This window comes from Rhinolophus sinicus, chromosome 7, assembly GCF_057876585.1.
Source record: "Rhinolophus sinicus isolate RSI-liver-muscle chromosome 7, RSI-T2T, whole genome shotgun sequence".
NCBI lineage: Eukaryota > Metazoa > Chordata > Mammalia > Chiroptera > Rhinolophidae > Rhinolophus > Rhinolophus sinicus.
Window position 1 is genome coordinate 13,036,362 of NC_142507.1, and position 21,116 is coordinate 13,057,477.

A 21,116-nucleotide genomic window follows, 5' to 3' on the forward strand; every position below is an offset into this window, starting at 1 on the left:
GGCATAGTTACTGACTTGCTATATTTCTCTTTTCCCTATTTTTCTCCCTCACTACCATTTATGGCCTTATAGTTTCAGTGATTCTTCTATTCTGGAAACTCTTAAATCTATCGCACCTCACACTTAGGTGTGTAAACCAACACATCCACTTCCCCTCAAATTACTTGACATCTCTCCTCTTTTTCCACTATTGTTCCTTTATCCCGGAGTTATCTTCAATTTCTCCCTCCCGTTTATCCTATCGGATCTCTCCTTATTAAATCATGCTTCAAGATACCTCCTCAATTTGTTCATTCCTTGCCACTTTCTTTGCTTTCACTCTAATCCAGGCCAAAAGTGCCTCACAACTGGACTTCAGCAACAATGTCCCGAATGGGATTAGGGTTCACCTGTCCCCATCCCTCTGCCCCGCTTTGTAGGCTACTCACTTCACCCATCAGTGATAAAGAAGGAAAGCGGATCTGGGCTTGAAATCAGGGGCTCAAGGGTAAACTCCCTCTCTACCACCTCTGATGCGACCTTCCACATATTTGTCTTGTCTCTAGGTCTGGAAGTTTCCTCATCTGTAAAATGGCAAACTGGCCTGTCCACACGGGCTCTAGGTTGCCTTGTAACTCTTAACAATCTCCTATTTTCATGTTCCTTTGCTCAAGGAACAACGACAACCTTTCCAGCATGCTCTGCCCCTCCAAGAGCACAGCTGTTTCCCACTGTTTCCCAGCTTGCACTGTCCCTTACATCCAGATTGCTTATTTTATCATATCCCTAACGCGCCCCAGTCTTTCCACTGTAAATGTCAGTTCCTTGTTTTATTGTTCTTCTCCTTCATTTATAAGTTATTCATTTATGGAGTGACTGCTTATCCACAAAGTACTTTGCCAGGTCCTGGGAATAAGGAGGTTAAAGACATAATCCTTGCCCTCAAAGAATTTACCATTTTATTGGAGATATGGGTAAGTAACAAACATATAGCAGTGTGGTGACTGTTATGCGAAAGAACTTAATATAGCCTAGCTGTTTGGGGGCACAAAGCAGCATCACATAAGACTGAGGGCATAAAAAGGCTTCGAAAAGGATGTGCTAATTACAAGCTGAGTCCTTCAATCTTAAAAGAGAAAATAAGGATTAAGAAGGAAACAAAGCGTGTCCTACTGGTACCTTGAGAAGGGGAGAGGTGAGGTTCAAGTTCATTAGAACAGGGCACAGGGGGCCAACACCCAGGTTGGAATACTGGAGTCCAGAGGGCAAGAGGCAAGCGGGGAGGCTGGTCCTGATGAATGGGCGGGAATGCAACCCCAAGGAGTCTGGAGTTTATCTCAGGGAAGAGTGAAGTATGGGCTGTACTTTGATTTAGACAATTTGTTTCCCGGTCTGGTATTGGGAGAAGGTGATTGGTTTGGGGGCACTGAAACGTTCAATACTGATGCGAGGAAAATCCAGTAGGGGGAAATGGTGGCCTGCCAAAAATTGTCCTGGCTACCGGTTGGTCCCCTAAAACGCAAATGTGGCCTCATCGAGCTAAACGCCTTCACTCACACCCCGCCTGGGGACTACCGTCAACCTCCAGCCGCGCGTCACAGAGACAAGACCCCCGCGAGGCCACAGGGGAGGGCACTTCCGGAGACATCGCGAGATTTCCCGTGAGCCGTGGCCAGACCAGGAGCGTCCGGTCGCCTGGCAACCGCACACGGGCGGCTGAAGAGTCTGGCGCTGGAGAAATTTACCAAACGTGAGTTACTAACTCGGCTCATCCAGCGACGGGTGAGGTGCCTTCAGGGAAAAAGCGTGGGGACAGAGGAAACCCTAGAGTCAGGTTTCTCCAACTTGCCTGCCAGTAAGACTTTCCTGGGGCACTTGTTAAAGTGCAGATCCCTGACCCTTATCTCTAGACAGCTAGAATTTCTGGAAAAACAGTCTGAAAGTCTGTATTTTAAAGACACGGCTATAATCAGGCAAGGTTGGGAAACAGCTCTAGAGGAGACACGGTGGAGGGGTGGCCGCGGAGCTGAGGGAGCGGGACTTGAGTTTGAAAAGGAGACAGTAAGAGCGTGGGCGATTTAGAGCATCTGTAAGTCACTGAGCCGGGGGCTAACTAAGGGAAATGCACAAACTGAATCTGGAAACGTCTACCACACCTAGCCAGTCCGAGCCCCAGGAGATGAAAGCCAAGGTGTCCACCAGCATGGTTCCCAGAGCGCCTGTAAAGCAGCTCTAAGCTGTCCCCCACCCGCGGGCGATCTGGCGAGTGAGAGATACCCTAGCAAGCGGAGCCCCGAGTAACAGAGGGATCTAGTAGGGGGAAATTATGAAAAAAGCAGTTTCCCAAACTTTAGAAAATGAACCTCTTTTAAAAGAAAATCAGGGACACCCACAAGTGTTGACACAATTATTTTTATTATAATATTCTAAAATGTATCCAAATCCAAACTAGGTTCAGCTTAAACTCCTGAAGCTTATACTTTCTCCAAAACAAATTACAATACCAATGAAGTTTAAATTAATATTATATTAACAAGATAAATGGTGGTGTTTTGATGAAACTAAATCCTCTTTCAGGGATCAGGTTCTTTTAACAGTCTCTATTGTGTTACGGGTTGATTCAGTTCTCTCTCTTTCTACATCCAAGCCCCTGGAAAGTTTTCCTAAAGCTTATGATGAAGTCCACTGACCTGCCCTTGGTTTAATAAATACTTCTTTAGATACTTACACTTGCCTCTTTTTAATTATCTGAGAGAATTAAATTTATTTCTGTATAAACATCAATGTGTACACTGGAACCTAGAGACAAAATCCATTTATAGAATAGCATTAATTAAACGAATGGGACTATATGAAACTTAAAAGCTTCTGCACAGCAAAAGAAACCATTGACAAAATAAAGAGGCCACCAACTGAATGGGAGAAGATTTTTGCAAACAGTGCCTCCGATAAGGGGCTAGTATCCAGAATACACAAGGAACTCATGCAACTCAACAACAACAAAAACAAACAACCCAATTGAAAAACGGGCAGAGGACTTGAAGAGACATTTCTCCAAAGAGGACATACAAATGGCAAATAGACATATGAAAAAATGCTCAACATCACTAATCATCAGAGAAATGCAAATCAAAACCACAATGAGATATCACCTCACCCCAGTCAGAATGGCGATCATCAACAAGACAAATAGTAACAAATGTTGGAGAGGTTGTGGAGAAAAAGGAACCCTCATACACTGTTGGTGGGAATGCAGACTGGTGCAGCCGTTATGGAAGGCAGTGTGGAGGTTCCTCAAAAAATTACGAATAGAATTGCCATATGACCCAGCAATCCCTCTCCTGGGTATCTACCAAAAAAATCTGAAAACATTTAGAGATAAAGACACGTGTGCTCCAATGTTCATTGCAGCTTTGTTTAAGGTGGCCAAGACATGGAAACAACCAAAATGTCCTTCGATAGATGAATGGATGAAGAAGTTGTGGTATATATACACAATGGAATACTATTCGGCGGTAAGAAAAGATGATATAGGAACATTTGTGACAACATGGATGGATCTTGAGAGTGTAATGCTGAGCGAAATAGTCAGACAGAAAAAGCAGAGAACCATGTGATTTCACTGATATGTGGTATATAAACCAAAAGCAACAAAAGAACAAGACAAACAAATGAGAAACAGAAACTCATAGACACAGACAATGGTTTGGTGGTTGCCAGAGGGTAAGGGGGGTGGGGGGTGGGGGGTGGGAGATGAGGGTAAGGGGGATCGAATATATGGTGATGGAAGGAGAACTGACTCTGGGTGATGAACACACAATGGGATTTATAGATGATGTAATACAGAATTGTACACCTGAAATCTATGTAATTTTACTAACAATTGTCACCCCAATAAATTAAAAAAAAAAAAAAAAAAAAAAGAATAGCATTCATGAGGATTCAGATATTTCAAAGTTTCTCTGTTTTAGCCTAGGTTAGAAAGCAGAGCCTAAAGCAAAAACTCATGTGATAGCACTTTTAGGGGGTTGTTATCTCAGGGAAGCAGGAGGGTGGGCGGGGGGAATAATGAGACAGAGATGGAGGGAGAGCAAGTATAAGACAGTATGTAACCCAGAAGACCACAGCATGTTTTCAGAAGGATGTTTTGAAATGGTTGTGACTCCTAAAAATCCATGGGGTTGGGGGTGGGGAGGAAAGAGAATAAATCATTCATAGCTCTGATCTCCCAAGGGTCAAAGTTACCCCACAAGGCATCACGTCCTTCAAAGTACAGGGTCACTCCTGCCTCAGCTATAAGGGAGAAACCCTGGAGTGTATAACCTCTTTCAGATGTGCATTTCACCACAGTTATCAGTGTAAAAGAGATATATGAAATTTCGAGAAAAAGTTCTAAAATTTTAAAATATAGCCCAAAGAAATATTTTTTAATGTACAGCCCAGAAATAGCCATCTTTAGTTTTAAACCCTAAAGAAGCTCTTGCAAATGTGCTAAGATGACATACATATACCATAAAAGCAACATTGCAAAAGCAAAAAAAAATTTAAAAATTAAAACACCCAAAGATCTATCATTAGAATAAATTTCTTACGATGGAATATTATATAGCAGCACAAATATTCTAGAGCTGCACACATCAACTCTGATGATTCTTACAAGCAAAACATTAAGCAAAAAAGAAAATGAGTCAGAATAATGCCACTTATGATGTGTAAATATGTAAAAAACAACAGTATATGTTGTTTAGGTATACATACATTTGTAGTAAAAGTATAAAGACATGAATATGGGTGTCTGAATTTAAGATAAAATCTAAAATAGGAGAGTAGAGAGGGAGAAAGTTATAGAGGGGTTCCAAATGTATTTGTAGTATTTTATATTTTAGCTGATTTGTGGGTCCATGGGTGTGGTGTTATTCTTTACACTTTTATGATGATATAGTTTGTGAAATATTTTTTAGGCAAGATTAATAAAAGTGAGCTACAAATAAAGAAACAAAAACTCATAGATACAGACAATAGTTTAGTGTTTACCCGAGGGTAAGGGGAGACGGAGGATGGTAGAAGAGGGTAAACGGGATCAAATATATGGTGACAGACGGAGAACTGACTCTGGGTGGTGAACACACAATGTAATATATAGATGCTCTATTATAGAATTGTACATTTGAAACCTATGTAGCTTTGTTAACGATTGTCACCCCAATAAATTTTCATAAAAAAGAGAAAAGTTAGCTTTACTTAATTAGAAACTTTGTTCAGAATATTACTGTTGTGTTTGAAATTTGATCTGTAAACAGTAATCCTTTATGTCCACCATACCACACAAACTGAGGTGTTTGGTTGGTGTATCCAATGAATCCCAGATTCCCTGAAATAATAATGCTCAATGTTAAACTGTGTTTTTGTTTATATTTTTGATAAGAGAATAAAAGCACAATTAGAGAAACTGGGATATGTATCACTTAAATAGCTATACTTCTGGAATGGTTGTAAAAAATGGGTTATCTCAAACTTTTGAACAACATATGGGTATCTGACATACAGCAATATTTTATTAATAGCACGTTCCCCTTATTTAACAGCCCTAATATATTCCAGTGCAAAGAGTGAACAGTGTTCACCGTATCTGTGAACAAACCCGTAGAATAATAAGGACAGATAACATGTTTTGATCTATGTACCAGGCGCTGTACAGAACTCTGTTATGCATGATGATCGCGTGTCATCCTCACAATATCCCTTAGAAGTAGGTACCATTATTACCCTAACTTTGTAAGACGCTGAGGAAACATGCCCAAGATTGCCTAACCAGTGAGCAATGAAGCCAAAATTTCATCTCAGGCAGTCTAGACTGAGAAATACTACATTATGTTGCCTCCTTATGGATTACACTTGTAGTAATATAACAAAATTTCAAAGCCAGCCCCATTTTCAAGTATTTTGCGCCACTGACCTATGTATACATTCAAGGTTTTCACACCATTTGTTCTGATTTGGGGATTTAGTAAATATGATCACCATGGGAACTATGGAAAAAGGAGCCAGGAAACATGGTCTCATTCCCAACTGCCACTAACTTGAGCAGTTTGAGACAAATCTCTGGGCCTTACTTTCTTCAAGAAAGAGCCCTGGATAATATTCCTTGAGGTCTTTTTCGACTCCAAGGGAGAAAACTAATACTTTAAAAGGTGCTCGCAACTAGTGACATCAGCATCATGGCAGAATGAGAAGACTCCTTTGATTCTCCCCTTAAACTTACAAGTCAGACAACTATAAGTCAACAAAGGATCCCTTACTCAACACACAAACACGCCTGAAAAATCCATGCATTGGGACATCTGAGTCATTATTCACAATGACATGGAAACAACTTTAGTGTGCGTTGACAGATGATTAGATACAGAAGATGTGGTACATATACATAATGGAATACTACACAGCCATAAAAAAGACGAATATTGCCATTTGTGAAAACAGGGATGGATCTGGAGAGTATTATGCTAAGTGAAATAAATCAGACGAAAAAGGACAAAAACTGATTTCACTCATATATGGGATATAAAACCAAAAGCAACAAATGAACAAACAAAACAAAAAAACTCATAGATACAGACAACAGAATGGTGGTTACCAGAAGAGAAGTGGGTTAGGGGAGAGGACAAAATGGGTAAAGGGGGACAAATATATGGTGATGGAAGGACGCCAGACTTCCGGTGGTGAGCACACAATACAGTATACAGATGTCGTATTATAAAGTTGTATAACTGAAATTTATATAATGTTATTAACTAATATTACCCCAACACATTTAATTTTTTAAAAAATTAAATTAAAAAAGATGACCACCATAACAGTTCAATACTACGGAGAGAGAAAGATTTAAAAGTAAAAGTGAATGAGCTTTGTGTATTTAATTAATTTTGGTATTTTAAGTTTTTTTATAAAAAGAATTAGGTCTATAAACTTGGAAAATAACCTAAATGTCTCTAAAAATGTCTATGACCTAGCTTATCAAATAGTTTTATATAAGAAAAAGAGTAAGTCAAAACAATTTTTCTTAAATTGCTATGTACATTATATTCCTTTTTTCTTTAATTTTTAGAAAGTTGGGCATGAAACAATACCTAAACCTGCTTCTTGACATGGCATCAGATCAGAGCAATTGCTGAGAGTTTGATTTATAGAGAAATCATGGTTCGTCTAACCTTGGATCTCATTGCCAAAAACAGCAATCTTAAACTTCGAAAAGAAGAAACCACTTCACAATACCTGAAGAAAATAACTCATATAAATTTTTCAGACAAAAATATAGACGCAATTGTGAGAACTCTGAAATTATTTTCTATTTTTATATAATTAACAATGTAAAGTTTAGAAACTGGTGTCAGAGCATACCTTCTTATTAACTGTATTTTTATTATACTTATTAACTACATATTCATTAGCCAGCTTTATATTGGTGTTTGATTTTAATTTCCTGCTTGGGATGGTAAACTTATTAAGTCTATAAAATATACCTGTGTGATAGTTAAAAACTCTATAGTGTAGCAAACTAGATTTACAAGTATATGTTGGAAAACAATTTCAAAGATAATTACTTAGGTATAATTCCAGAACCTTGGAATATGAATTGTTTTAACATATCAAAATATTAAGAATTAACTATGTGAGTACAATAGTTCAAAACTTTAACAGTGATATCTTTTTTGCACATAATTTAACTGGTTAGATGAATGTAGGTTATACTCTGTCAGTTACATCAGACAAGATTATGTTTACTTGGATATACTCTGAAAGTACATTTTCTCTGTTTTAAGCCAACTCTTGGCTTTAATTTGGGAAATTTTAAAGGCAACAATAACTCATTTAGGCCATTTGTATTGATATCCATTGCCTACAATAAAATGCTAAAGAATATATATATACACACACACACACACACACACATACACATACACACACATATATTATATACATATATATTCATATATATGGGAGAAAATTTCTCGGAAACATATGAGATACATGAGGGCAGGGATCATGTCTATTTTCTTCACATCACCCTAAATCCCCCCATCTAATACTGTGCCTGACTCATATTAAGTGGTTAAATATTTATTGAGTGGATGAATGAATGAACAAATAAAAAAACACCAAAGCCCGAGTCAAAATTGTCCATTAAGACAACTGGTTTGTTTTTGTTTTATTGTTTACAGAACCCTGCTCAGCTCCCATTCTACGTCATATATCCCTTTCCAGTTTCCTGTGATCCTTCTTCCCATGAAGTCAATTGCCAAAACCCCATGTTTCTCTTTTGTTGCCCAAAGCTCTCTACCTCCTCACACCATACACAGGCTGCTTTCTCCAGAGCCTCCATTTAATGGTCTTTGGCCCCTCACAATGTTCCTTCACTGTGGATGACTTTTGTTAGGAAGAAGACAAATTGGTGTAAAGTAATTCACACTAAGATAAGAATAACTTGTAAATTTGAAGTTCCCAAGATGTAGCTGCATTTTAAGAGGTCTTAATGAAAGCCGAGATATTTTTTGAGCAAAACTTCATTCTATCTCTTGCCTACCTTTAGCCTAGGCTGACTCTACCACCACACAAGAAATGACAGCCTTTAAAAATACCTTTAATTATTTTCTTATCTCAAAAGTAATTGCTGTTCATTTGTATAAGTACATATAAAAGAAAAAAATTAACTTGTAATTCTACCATGCAGAGAAAACAACTATTAACATTTAGATAATGTCCCTCTTTTTTCTAGGCATATATTCATATAATTTTACATCAGTGGGTCACAGAACATACTGTTCTCATTTTATTATCAGATATACAAAATATTACTAAAGAAACTAAAGGATATTTAATGGTTCTATGGTATTCCCTTTAGAAGCATTATCATAGTTTCTTTATTAATCTATTGTTCTTGAATATCTAGATGACTTCCAATTTTCAGTATTATAAATCACAATGGTTTACTTCCAATCCTACAGAAAGATTAAGCCATGATTTATAATGTTGGAGCAATAATCTATTAAATGCTTCAACTTCCAGAGGAGCCTAATTGCTTCCATGTAAAATTGCTTGCACTGGGAAAATCTTAAATACAATTTTATTGATATAGTTACAAAATACTAAAACCTAGAACTAATCTTGTAATCATTCTAGTCTTGTTTTGACTGTGCTAAGAACAAAGAAATACTGTTCTTTTATACTAACCTTATTACAGAGTGACTAAGTGAAAAAGTTTCTTAAAAACAAAACAAACTTCTAAGTTTTCAAGAGAAATTAAGTATGACTTGTTTTTGTTTTCCTTTTAGGATGACCTCTCTCTTTGCAAAAATCTTAGTGTTTTATATTTGTATGATAACCGTATTAGTCAAATCAATAACTTGAATTTTGCCACAAACCTGACCCACCTGTACCTACAAAACAATTGTATTTCATGTATGGAGAACCTCAGGTCATTAAAGAAACTGGAAAAACTGTAAGTCCTTTTTTTTAAAGTAATGTAATTGCGATCATTACAGTAATATTTTTACACGCAGGTATTTCTATTATCTGCAGTTTTGTGGAACAGGCCTCCATTTTTATTCTTTTAGTATTATTAGTACAAAATAATTGTTTCAAATGTAATGCCTGACAATTAGTGTTTTAGTAAGCTTGGTATGCTTTCCTTTTGCATGAGGAGAGTTGTCTTAAGGGCTTACTGGTATACTAAAAACATCCTTATGTAGTAGGCTTACATGGTGCAAGTTTCTATGAAATGAAGTCTATGCCTTTCAGAATTACACATCTCAAAAAGGTAGGGTCACAGAATTAATAATGACGACATAGATTTGATTATTAAAAGGCATTTACTGCCTATGCTGATTTAAACAACGAAGACTGGTGGATACAATTTCCCCAGATTGTTAGAAGTATCAGTGCTTCCAAAATCCGGCCAGGGGCCTCAGAATAGGGAGATAGGAGTGAGGTGGGTACTGCTTATTAAAAACGCAGATCGCTGGGTTCCTACCTAGAGAGCCAAATCAGAATCGCTGGGAGTTCGACCCACAAATCTTCATTTTTAAACCCACAACCCAGGTGATTCTTCTGCACTCTAACATATGAGGAGCCTTAGTACACAGATAAACAAGGACTATTCCAATTCTCTCACTTTAAAAAAAACATACTTTTTAGACCACTTTATGTGTAAGGATCATATAAACCTTTCTTTGATTCAATAACATTGTGCATGTATAATTTTCACACGGCTCAATGATTTTGTTACGTTTTTATCATTTTTACAGACCATGATGTTCTTATAATGTCTATTTAGAATTACTTCCTGTATTTCGCAGGTATCTGGGAGGCAATTATATCGCTGTCATAGAAGGCTTAGAAGAGTTAACAGGTATAAGAGAGCTTCACGTTGAGAGTCAGCGGCTTCCGCTTGGAGAAAAGCTTCTCTTTGATCCCAGAACTCTTCATTCTCTGGCAGTAAGACCACGTTTGAGTATTCTGACAAAGCATATGGTGATCAATGGAACAGGAAGGTGGTGAGGGTATATTTGCACATTGTTCATACTCTGCATGTGTATATGGCCAACTGAGAGTTCATTTGAGGGCTAACACTGATTTTCCCACATAATTTCTCAGGGACTCAGCAGCTATCAAGTGGGGATAATACCCACCTTACGGCAACTGGAAGGCTCAAAAGAAGGATGTTAAAAGGTGATGGAAACTTTAGGGGCAGCTGGGTGGTTCCGTTGGTTAGAGCGCAAACTCTCAACAACAAGGTTGCCAGTTCAAGTCCCACATGGGATGGTGGGCAACTAGATTGAAACTAGATTGAAAATGGCGACTAGACTTGGAGCTGAGCTGTGCCAATTAGATTGAAGGACAACGACTTGACTTGGAGCTGATGGGTCCTGGAAAAAATACTGTTCCCCAATTAAAAAAAAATTTTTTTTAAAAGGTTATGTAAACTTTGAAGTTCTAACACAGATGTTAATTCATTCATAAATTAGACCTTGGTGATGATCATGACTCAAAATTTTAAATTTTAGGGAAAAGCCTAAGGAAAGAAATGTGCACAATTATTTGGCAAATTTTAAACAACCTATAGAATCATTACAATGGTAAGTCATTTTTCTCACTGGATTCAGATTCGATTGTAGGTTGCACTACAGACAATTCTGCCTCATCAGAAGCAGGTAGATCTGGAAGCACTGAATTTGCTGCTCCGGCTGTCACCTAACAATTGTTCACATCACATGGTGGTGTCACAATGAGTTGAGAAGCCAGAGGGTACCACACTAATCTTCAAAACAGGATTTGTTTGTATACACGACCTTCAATTTGGGGGCAAGGGGCGGAAATGGAACGTGGTTGTTGCATTTACAGATTTTGTTGGTTTTATTTTAGAGGGCCCAAAAAATGGAGGGCAGTATAAAGTTTCTGAACCAAACGTATAAAAATTAAGGGATAGTGCTTTAAATTGGGGGTGGGGAGCTCTGTCCTCCTCAGAGAATCAACTGTCTCGGCCCAACCTCAACTGATCCAAGAGACCGACTCCACTGTGGGGATGGCTAGTTTTACTACAAAACGCCACTGAAAATATTTTTGCTTACTCAATTTTTGCATGTATTCAACCAGATTCCTAAATTCTAAATATAAGGCATAATGTTTTAAGCTGTATTTCAAGCCTTGAAGAGTGTCGGGAAGTATATTCTGTATATATTAGCTGTGTGTGGACACCTGGGTGGTAGACTCCATCTTGGTAGAGATTCCTAGACCTTAGATTATTTTTTTGTTGTTATAAATTTTATTGGGAAAAAGTGTGCTTCTCCAGGTTTCATCAACTCCAAGTCATTGTCCTTCAATCCAGTTGTGGAGGGCACAGCTCAGCTCCAAGTCCAGTCTCCGTTTTCAATCTTTAGTTGCAGGGGGCGCAGCCCACCATCCCATGAGGGAACTGAACCCGCAACCTTGTTGTTGAGAACCTCGCTCTAACCAACTAAGCCACCCGGCCGCCCGGCCGCCCCTCCAGCAGTTCAGTGGCAGCTCGTTGTCTTCAATCTAACTGTGGTAGGCGCAGCTCACTGGCCTATGTGGGAATCAAACCAGCAACCATGTTGTTCCAAGCTCGCGCTCTAACCAACTGAGCCATCCGGTCACCCCTGGGCCTTAGATTTTAAGATGGCTTTCATTTAGTATTGTCCTAATCCCTATTTACGTCCTCATTAAGAGCTGATGTTGAAATTCTTGTTAAATAGCTAATTATTATTCTAAGTGGCTTCTGAACATATGAAACGTCAAAAGAATCCTATATATAGAGAGAGAAAGATAAAAATAAATACCAGATATTCTTTCATTCTTGGTCAATGTTTCCTATTTCAAAAAAACTAAGACAAAAGCAATTTCTTCCTATGTAAGTACATATTTTAATGATATTTAACACAAAATGAAACTTGCTTAAACTGAAATGAGCACATTTTCTACATTATGTTATCATTTGTTTATTGGGGCACCTTCTTTCTTTACTTCTTGATTCTTGGCTTTTTTCTATAAATTTCTCTTACATCCTAATTAAACTTATGAAAAATAGTAAGTTATATCACAATTACTATAGTTCTAAAAGTTCCATCTGAAAAAAACTATGCCATAGAAACAAAATCTTTATGGCTTTTTTATTTTCTTGCCTAAAGAATAAAATTGCCTTAAATGATAAATCTTAAATTTTTTCACGGATTAGGATTTCTGGTTCCTATATATAGTATTTAATTAGACTATTAACTAATACCAATTTAATTGTTTTCTTACAGAAATCCCTCTCTATATTGAATATCAGCAATAATAATATTGATGACATAAGAGACTTAGAAATACTGGAGAATCTTAATCAGCTCATAGCAGTTGACAACCAACTCCTACATGTGAAGGTAGTGTAAAGAAAAATTAATTTTAAAATATTTACATGAAATTCTGGTTGAAATAGCATAAAATGTATTACTTTTAAAACTATTTTGGATTTTTTCTAAAATTAGCTTATGAATCTCTACTTCTTAATGTATTGATTTGCATAATTCTGCCCTCTTACCTGGTTTTCCCCTCCATACCCTAATGCCTCCATCTCGTACCAACAGAAAAAAATTTCTCTGAGAACTATATGCTTTTTTTCCTCTCTGTTTTATGTTTCCATGAAATGTTTCCCTCTAGAGATTAGATTTATTGTCCCTTAATTCTAATCTGTCAGTGAATGAGTTTCTAGTAACTGTGACTAGACCTGAACTCTCTCCTGGCTGTTCCTTCTTAGGGAAGCACCTTGAACTTGAACTTGTTCTAATTTGCACTATGTATTCATGTCATGTTATATCATATCATGCCATATTCATTCAATCATGTATTGGGCACCTACCTATTTGTCAGGCACTGTACTACTTGGTGTAGAATGGAGGAAGGAAGGATACAGTCCTGGGGCTCACAAACCCCCCAGTCAACAAGTAACATGACCCTTGGAGAAACATGTTCTAGGCACTGAGGATACCGTGATAAATAAGAGAGACAAGGTCTCTGCCCTCAAAGAGCTTACATTACAGTGAGACAGGGGAGGGAATGGCCAGAAAAAGAATAAGCAGAAAAGATTGTGAAAAATGCTACAAAGGAATTAAGTAGGACACAGTGGAAAAATCAGGTTATCAAGAAAGGCCTCTGAGCAAATGACATTTATGCTGAGATCTAAAGGATGAGAAAGAAATGTGTGCAGAGAGCAAGGGAAAGAAAATGCCCAGCATAGGGAAAAACAAACACAAAGATTCTACACACTTTAAATATAAAAATATATAAAAGTAAAATGATGGGGAAATATATGCAATACAAACACAAATAAGAAAATTAAAAAGCTGGAGTGGCTATATTAATATAAGACAAAATTGACTTCAGGACAAGAAATATTACCAGAGATAGATCAAGAAAATTTTATAATGACAAAAAGTGCCAATTAGTCAAGAAAACAACAATCCCCAATATTTATGTACCAAATTAACAGAGCTTCAAAATGCATGAAGCAAAATGACAGAAATAAAAGGAGAAATAGACACATCCTAATTATAACACATTTCAACACTCTTCTCTCAGTAGTTGATAGAACAAGTAGGTAGTAAATCAACAAGGATATAAAAGCTTGGTATAACAAAGCCAACCAAACTGATCTAATTGACTTTTACAGAACATCCCACCTAACAGCAGTTGGAATAGTCACCAAAATAGTCCATATACTGGGCCATAAAGCAAGCCTCAAAAACTTGAAAGAACTGAAATTATGCAGAGTATATTGTTTGATCAAAATGGAATTAAATTAGAAAGAAATAAAGAAAAAATATCTTTAAAATCTCCAAATATTTGCAAATTTAAAAACACACTTTTGGATAACCCCTGGGTCAAACAAAGAATTACAAGGGAAATTAGAAAATAATTAGATGGACCAAAATGGAAAGGAAACATCTGAGGGCCGGCCCAGTGGCTCAGGTGGTTGGAGATCCATGCTCCTAACTCCGAAGGCTGCCGGTTGGATTTCCACATGGGCCAGTGGGCTCTCAACCACAAGGTTGCCAGTTCAATTCCTCGAGTCCCACAAGGGATGGTGGGCAGCGCTCCCTGCAACCAGCAAAAGCAACTGGACCTGGAGCTGAGCTGCGCCCTCCACAACTAAGACTGAAAGGACAACAACTTGAAGCTGAAAGGCACCCTCCACAACTAAGATTGAAAGGACAACAACTTGACTTGGAAAAAAAGGCCTGGAAGTACACACTGTTCCCCAATAAAGTCCTGTTCCCCTTCTCCAATAAAATCTAAAAAAAAAAAAGGAAACATTTGAAAATTTGTATGATGCAGTAACACAGTAGCATAAAGCTTTATAGCTCTGAATGCTTACGTTAAAAAAGAAAAGTTATCTAAGCTTCCATCTCAAGAAACAAGAAAAACAAATGCAGATTAAATTCAAAGTAAGTGGAAGGAAGGAAGTAATAAAGATAACAGCAGAAATCAATGAAATAGAAATACAATCAATACAGAAAAATCGATGACACCAAAAGCTGATTCTTTGAAAACATCAAGTAATAAATTCTAGGTATGCTGATCAAGAAAACAGAAATTCAAAAGTTATCACTACAGTTAAAAGGATAATAAAGGAATTTTGTGAAAGACATTATGCCAACAAAGTCGACAGCTTAGATAAAACAAATTCCTTGAAAAAGAAATTACCAAACCAAAAATGAGAAAAAGTAGATATTCTAAATAGATCTGTATCTACTAAATAAATAATCATATTTACAAGTAAAATCCTTTCCACAAAGAAAACTCTAAGCCCAGATGGCTTCTTTGATGCATTCTATCACACACCTAAGAAATTACACTAATCTTACGCTAGCTCCTTCAGAAAGTAGGTAAGTAGGGAATACTTTTCTATTCACGTTATCCAGCTAACATTATCCTATCCCCAACAATATTCCAGGAAAACTACAATGAATTAAACAAATAACAATATCCCTCATGACACACAGAACCACAAGTCCCTACCAAAATATTAGCAAATAAAACCTAGCAACATATAAAAAGGTAATCCATAATAACCAAGTGAGATTTATCCCAGGAAGAAAAGATTGGTTTGACATTCAAAAATCAATCTAGTTCTCCAAACAAAATAAAGGAGAAATATTATATGATCATCAATAGATGCACTAAAAGCATTTTTAAAAACTCAACATCTATTTTTGACTTTTAAAAACGATCAGCAAAATATAAATAGATGGGAACTTAACCTGATAACTGACATTCATGTAAAATCTACAGATAATATCATATTTAATGATGAAAAACTGAATGCTTTCCCCCTCAAGAGTGGGAATAAAGCAAGGAGATTTCCTCTACTTTATAGTAGAGAGCTCAGCCAGTGCAATAAGGCAAGGAAATGAAACAAACAACACTCAGTTTGGAAAGGAAGAAGTAAAACTGTCTTTATCTGCAGACTACATGATTGGGTACCTATAAAATCATAAGAAATATACAATCTACAAAAAGCTATCAGAGATGGGGGGCAGGGGGATTCACACAGTGTAAGGGATATAAATGATAAACATCTTAACTATTACTTTGTTTTGTGCACCTAAAACTAAAAAAAAAAAAGCTATTAGAACTTATAGAGTAAATTTGGCAATGCTGTAGAACACAGCAAGATCAGTATGCAAAAATCAATGCTCACACACAGGCAATGAACGAGTGGAGAATATTTTTTTTAAATACCATTTACAATTCACATCAAGAAATATGAAATACTTAGGGATAAATTTCAGAAAATATGTGCAAGAGCTGTACCAAACTGCTGTATTAAAATTACAAAACACTGTTGGGAAAAATTAAAGAAGACCTAAATAAATGGAGAGAGACACCATTTTTATGGATTGAAAGACTCTATATTCTTGAGGTGCTATTCTTTCCAAATTATCTTTACATTCAACATATTCCCAATCAAAATCTCAGAAGATTTTTTAAAAGAAATCCTAATTCTAAAATTTATATGATAATGCAAAGGATGTAAAATACCAAAACAATATTGCAAAAAAGAATAATGTTGGAAAACTTACCCTACCTGATTTTGTGACTTTAATGTTACAATAATCAAGACAATATGGTATTGGCATAGGATGGACACAGAGATCTGGGAAACAGATTAACAAGTTTATCAATAAATCTGCACATGTGTTCAATTGATTTTTTTGCAGTGGTTCCAAAATAATTCAATGAGGGAAAGATAATCTTTCAACAAATGCTGGTGGAATAACTGGATATCCAAATAGAAAAAGTGAGCCTTCACCTTTTATACCATGTACAAAAATTTACTCAGAATGGATCATATCCAAATTTAACTGCTAAAATATAAAACTTCCAGGAAAAAGTAGTTTATACAGAAATCTTTAAAAGAACACAAAAAGCGACCCATAAAAATTAATAATCTAGACCATCAAAATTTAAAACTTTCGCTCTTTGAAAGACATTATTAATGAAACGGTAAACCACAGACTGAGGGAAAATATTAGCTATCGTGTATCTCACAATTTTTATCCAGAATACAAAAAGAACTCTTACAACTCTATTTAGTAAGAAGACAAACAACACGTTAAAAAATAGGCTAAGATTTCAACAGAAACTTTACAAAAGAACATATACTAATGGTCAATAAACAAGAAAACATGCTCAGTATCATCACCAGGGAAACGCAAATCAAAACCAAAAATGTGATACCACTACACACCCATGAGAATGGCTAAAAGTAAAAAGACTAACAATACCAATTTTTGATGACTATGTATGTGGAATAACTGGAACTCTCACTCATTGCTGAGGAAGTTTAAAATGGTACAACCTCTTTGGAAAACAATTTGACAGTTTCTTAACCAAAGTTAAATGTGCACTTTCCACATGACTCAGCAATCACATTCTTAGGTATTTACCCAAGTGAAATGAAAACCTATGTTCATACAAATACCTGTATGCAAATCTTGATACAGTAACTTTATTTGTAATTTTGGAAACAACCAAGTTTCCCTCAAGTGGAGAATGGATACACTGTGTTCCCTGCAAGGGAATATCACTGAGCAATAAAAAGGCACGAACTACTGCTGCACACAACAGAATGGACAAATTTTTAAAACATTATACTGAGCAAAGTAAGCCAGACAGAGTATATACTGTATGACTCCATTTATATGAAACTCTTGAAAAGTGAAAAATGTATATAGTCATAGCAGATCAATGGTTCCTTGATGGGAATGTGAAGAGATTGACTGGAAAGGGCCATGAGTGAATCTTTTGTGATAATGAAAACATGGTCTTGATTATGGCGGTTGTTATATGGATGTGTATGGTTTGGGCATTTAAATGGATACATTTTGCTGTATGTAAATAATAACCCAATAAAGTTAATTTAAAAATAATATTAGAAAAATTTTCAAAACCAGAGAACATGAGTTACCGGATTGAAACTGTCTCCCAAATGCCAGCACAGTGGATGAAAATTGACCCACTCCCAGGTCCATCCTTTCAAGTTTTTAGGACGCCAGGATAAAGCTCCTAAAGGCTCCTACAGAGAAAAAGGGGATACAAAGAATCGAGAATCAAAATGGAATCAGAATTATCAGACCTTTCCATCTGGAAGACAGTAGAAAAATATCTTCAAAATTCTGAGGTTAAAAAATATTCTCAATCAAGAGTTATATACTCAGTCAATTCTTCAATTATTAAGTATAACGTATTTTTAAACATGCAAGCTCTCAAAAAAAAAATGTATGTCCCGCATGCCCTTTCTTAGGAAAGCTCTTGGAAAAAGTGTTCCACCTAAACAGGAGAGAAATATAGGAAAAGGAAAGACAAGGTATCTAGAAATAGGAGAAAGGCTAAGGAAATTCCCAGAATGAATTTGAAGGGAATGTGAAGTAAAGTCCTAGGTCAGCATCTACCAGCCCAGGTTGCAACAGGCTGAACTGGTGATTAAAATAAATAACCAACCAATTTCCAACTTCAGGGAAAATAAGAAGCAATCATAGTACATTAAGTGGTTTAGCCCTGAACAATTTTAAGTGAGCTTAATAATCTAGTCAATGAATATTAATCTGGTGAACAATTTTAATATAACTCTATTGACAGTACGGGGGAAAGGAAGTATAACAGGGGTTGTAGTAGCACTTATGAAAATTAAATCATCATCTTCCACAGCAGGAATTCAGTAGATAAATATCTAACATTTAAAAATCAATAAATAGCAGTTGTTATTTAGCAGGATGGAGGAAAGTCTGTATAGAAATAGCTGAAAAAGTTGAAAGTGGTTTTGTTATAAGCCCTAAGGTACTCTTTAAGTTTTGTTATAAACCCTGTGGTCTTATTTGATGTTTTAACTGTGTTGATGGCTTTGCTTTGATTTTTTAAAATTAGTTTCAGGTGTACAAAACAATGTAATAGTTAGACATTTATACCCCTCACTAAGTGATAACCCCCTCCCCCAATCTACTACCCTTCTGACATCGTATATAGCTGTTACAATTCCATTGACTCTATTCCCTATGCTGTACTCCACATTCTGTGACTGCATATATATTAAATTATAGTTGACATTCAGTATTAAACTCAGCTTCAGCTTCAGGTGTACAGTGCAATCCTCAGGCATCTACACCGTCCAGGAAGTGGTCTCCCTAATAAGACAAGTGCCCATCTGACCCCCTACAAAATCTTTACAACATTATTGATGTTCCCCAAACTGTCTTTCATGTCCCTGTGGCAATATTGTGCTTACCGATTTGTGTTTTCTATCCCCTCACCTTCTTCCTCATCCCCACCCCACTCCCATCTAGCAACCCTCCGTTTTTTCTCTATATTGCTGAGACTGTTTTTGATTAGTTTGCTCATTTATTCTGTTCTTTAGATTCCACATATAAGTGAGATCATGTGGTATTTGTCTTTCTCCATCTGACTTATTTCACTTAGCATAATGTCCTCTAGGTCCATCTATATCATTGCAAATGGTAAGATTTTGTTCTTCTGAGTAATACTCCAGTGTATAGATGTACCACAGTTTCTTTATCCAGTCGTCTTCTGATGGGCATTTCGGTTGTTTCCATGTCTTGGCTATTGTATATAGTGCTGCAGTAAATATAGGAGTGAATAAAGTTTTTTGAATTAGAATTTTGGATTTCTCTGGATAGATACCTAGGAGTGGAACTGCTGGATCATAAGATAGTTCCATTTCCAGTTTTTTGAGATACCTCCATACTGATTTCCATAGTGGCTGCACCAATCTGCAATCCCACCCGGGATCCCTTTTCTCCACATCCGCGCCAGCACTTGTTGTTTGTTGATTTATTGATGATAGCCATTCTGACTGGGGTGAGGTGGTATCTCATTGTGGTTTTCATTTGAATTTCTCTAATGATTAGTGAGGTTGAGCATTTTTTCATATGTCTGTTGGCCATCTGTATGTCCTCTTTAGAAAAATGTCTCTTCATGTCCTCTGCCCATTTTTTAATTGGGTTGTTTTTTTGGTGTTGAGTTGAATGAGTTTTTTAATAAATTTTGGATATTAGCCCCTTATCAGATGTGTCATTGACAGATATCTTCTCCCATTCAATAGGATGCTTTGCTTTGATTTTTAAAAATCTAGTTTTAAAAAGAGTGAATGGTTGGTAAGAAACACCTGGTTAATATAATTCTGTTATCATATATCACCATATCCCCCATTAGACTGAGAGCCTTTAAGAGAAAGGAATTTCAGGATTCCCTAGATCTCAGTCCAGCGCCTGGTACACAGTAGGAATCTACTACAAATTTATCAAATGAATGAATACAGGAACAATAAAAAAAATATTGAACTATCTGGGGAAGAAATGCAAACCATTCAGCCACTCCCCGAGGCTGGGATATGCCAAGCGTTGCTTTTCTCTCCCATAGAGAGAAGATATCCAGGGAGTGAGGCTGAAATATCAAGTCATTTTACTTCCGGCAAGAAGACACAGCAATTAAAAGTGCCCAGGCGCAGAAGTCTGCATATAGTTTGTCTGGCGTTCGCTTGCAACGTACTTTTGTGGTCTATTTGAAATCATCCTCTGAAGGTTTAACCAAAGGACATGTTGAAGTTCAGTGTCAGAATACTAACTTGTTTCCCCATATGTATTCCTGGGGTCAGAGCTCCATTTTTTGGCTTTAATTTTTCCAGTCTTTATGCTCATTGATTGAAGTTACCCCAAAGCTGCTGACATCAAACCCTGTGCCACTGGAGAGAAAGCTCAACGTGCCATACGGGTCACTGACATCCATCCTTAGAGTCTTCAGCAGCAGACAGCTCTGTGCCATGGGGAAAAAGAAGTGGCCATCATTAGCGAATCCTAACAAAACCCCTCTAATTAGCCAAGGTTTTAGCACAAGAGCAGCTGCTTTGATATGGACAAGCATAGGTTCCTCAAATGCACCTGGAAAATACATGAAATAAAAGTGAAGAAATAATGGTCCCTAAGGTGGTTAAATAACTTTGAATCTTCCAATCAAGATTCTGGTTTGAGCAGTGAAAAAGAAACAGATTTACGAAAATTGAAAAGGAACCC

General features: G+C 36.7%; 1 protein-coding gene and 1 long non-coding RNA gene across 5 annotated transcripts in view; one reads left to right on the plus strand and one right to left on the minus strand.

Moving 5' to 3' along the window:
* The window catches only part of LOC141568513 (uncharacterized), a 55,554-nt gene that overhangs the window by 12,478 nt on the left and 21,960 nt on the right, over window positions 1-21,116 (minus strand). Inside the window, exon 3 of the long non-coding RNA XR_012491665.2 lies at window positions 18,002-18,109. This is a non-coding gene — a long non-coding RNA (uncharacterized LOC141568513). The remainder of the gene's footprint in view (window positions 1-18,001; window positions 18,110-21,116) is intronic.
* PPP1R42 (protein phosphatase 1 regulatory subunit 42) overlaps window positions 1,682-21,116 on the plus strand; it is a 39,921-nt gene continuing 20,486 nt past the window's right edge. For 3 of the 4 annotated variants that reach the window (XR_016021692.1, XM_074318664.2, XM_088799393.1), the window contains exons 1-5: window positions 1,682-1,729; window positions 7,085-7,302; window positions 9,309-9,475; window positions 10,332-10,470; window positions 12,798-12,914. Coding sequence is in view for 3 of the 4 variants with exons in the window: in XM_074318664.2 (XP_074174765.2) it covers window positions 7,174-7,302; window positions 9,309-9,475; window positions 10,332-10,470; window positions 12,798-12,914 (552 nt within the window). In the remaining variant the exon portion in view is untranslated. Of the gene's footprint in view, window positions 1,730-7,084; window positions 7,303-9,308; window positions 9,476-10,331; window positions 10,471-12,797; window positions 12,924-21,116 lie in introns of those variants that run through there. The other variant, XM_088799394.1, reaches the window with a different exon arrangement.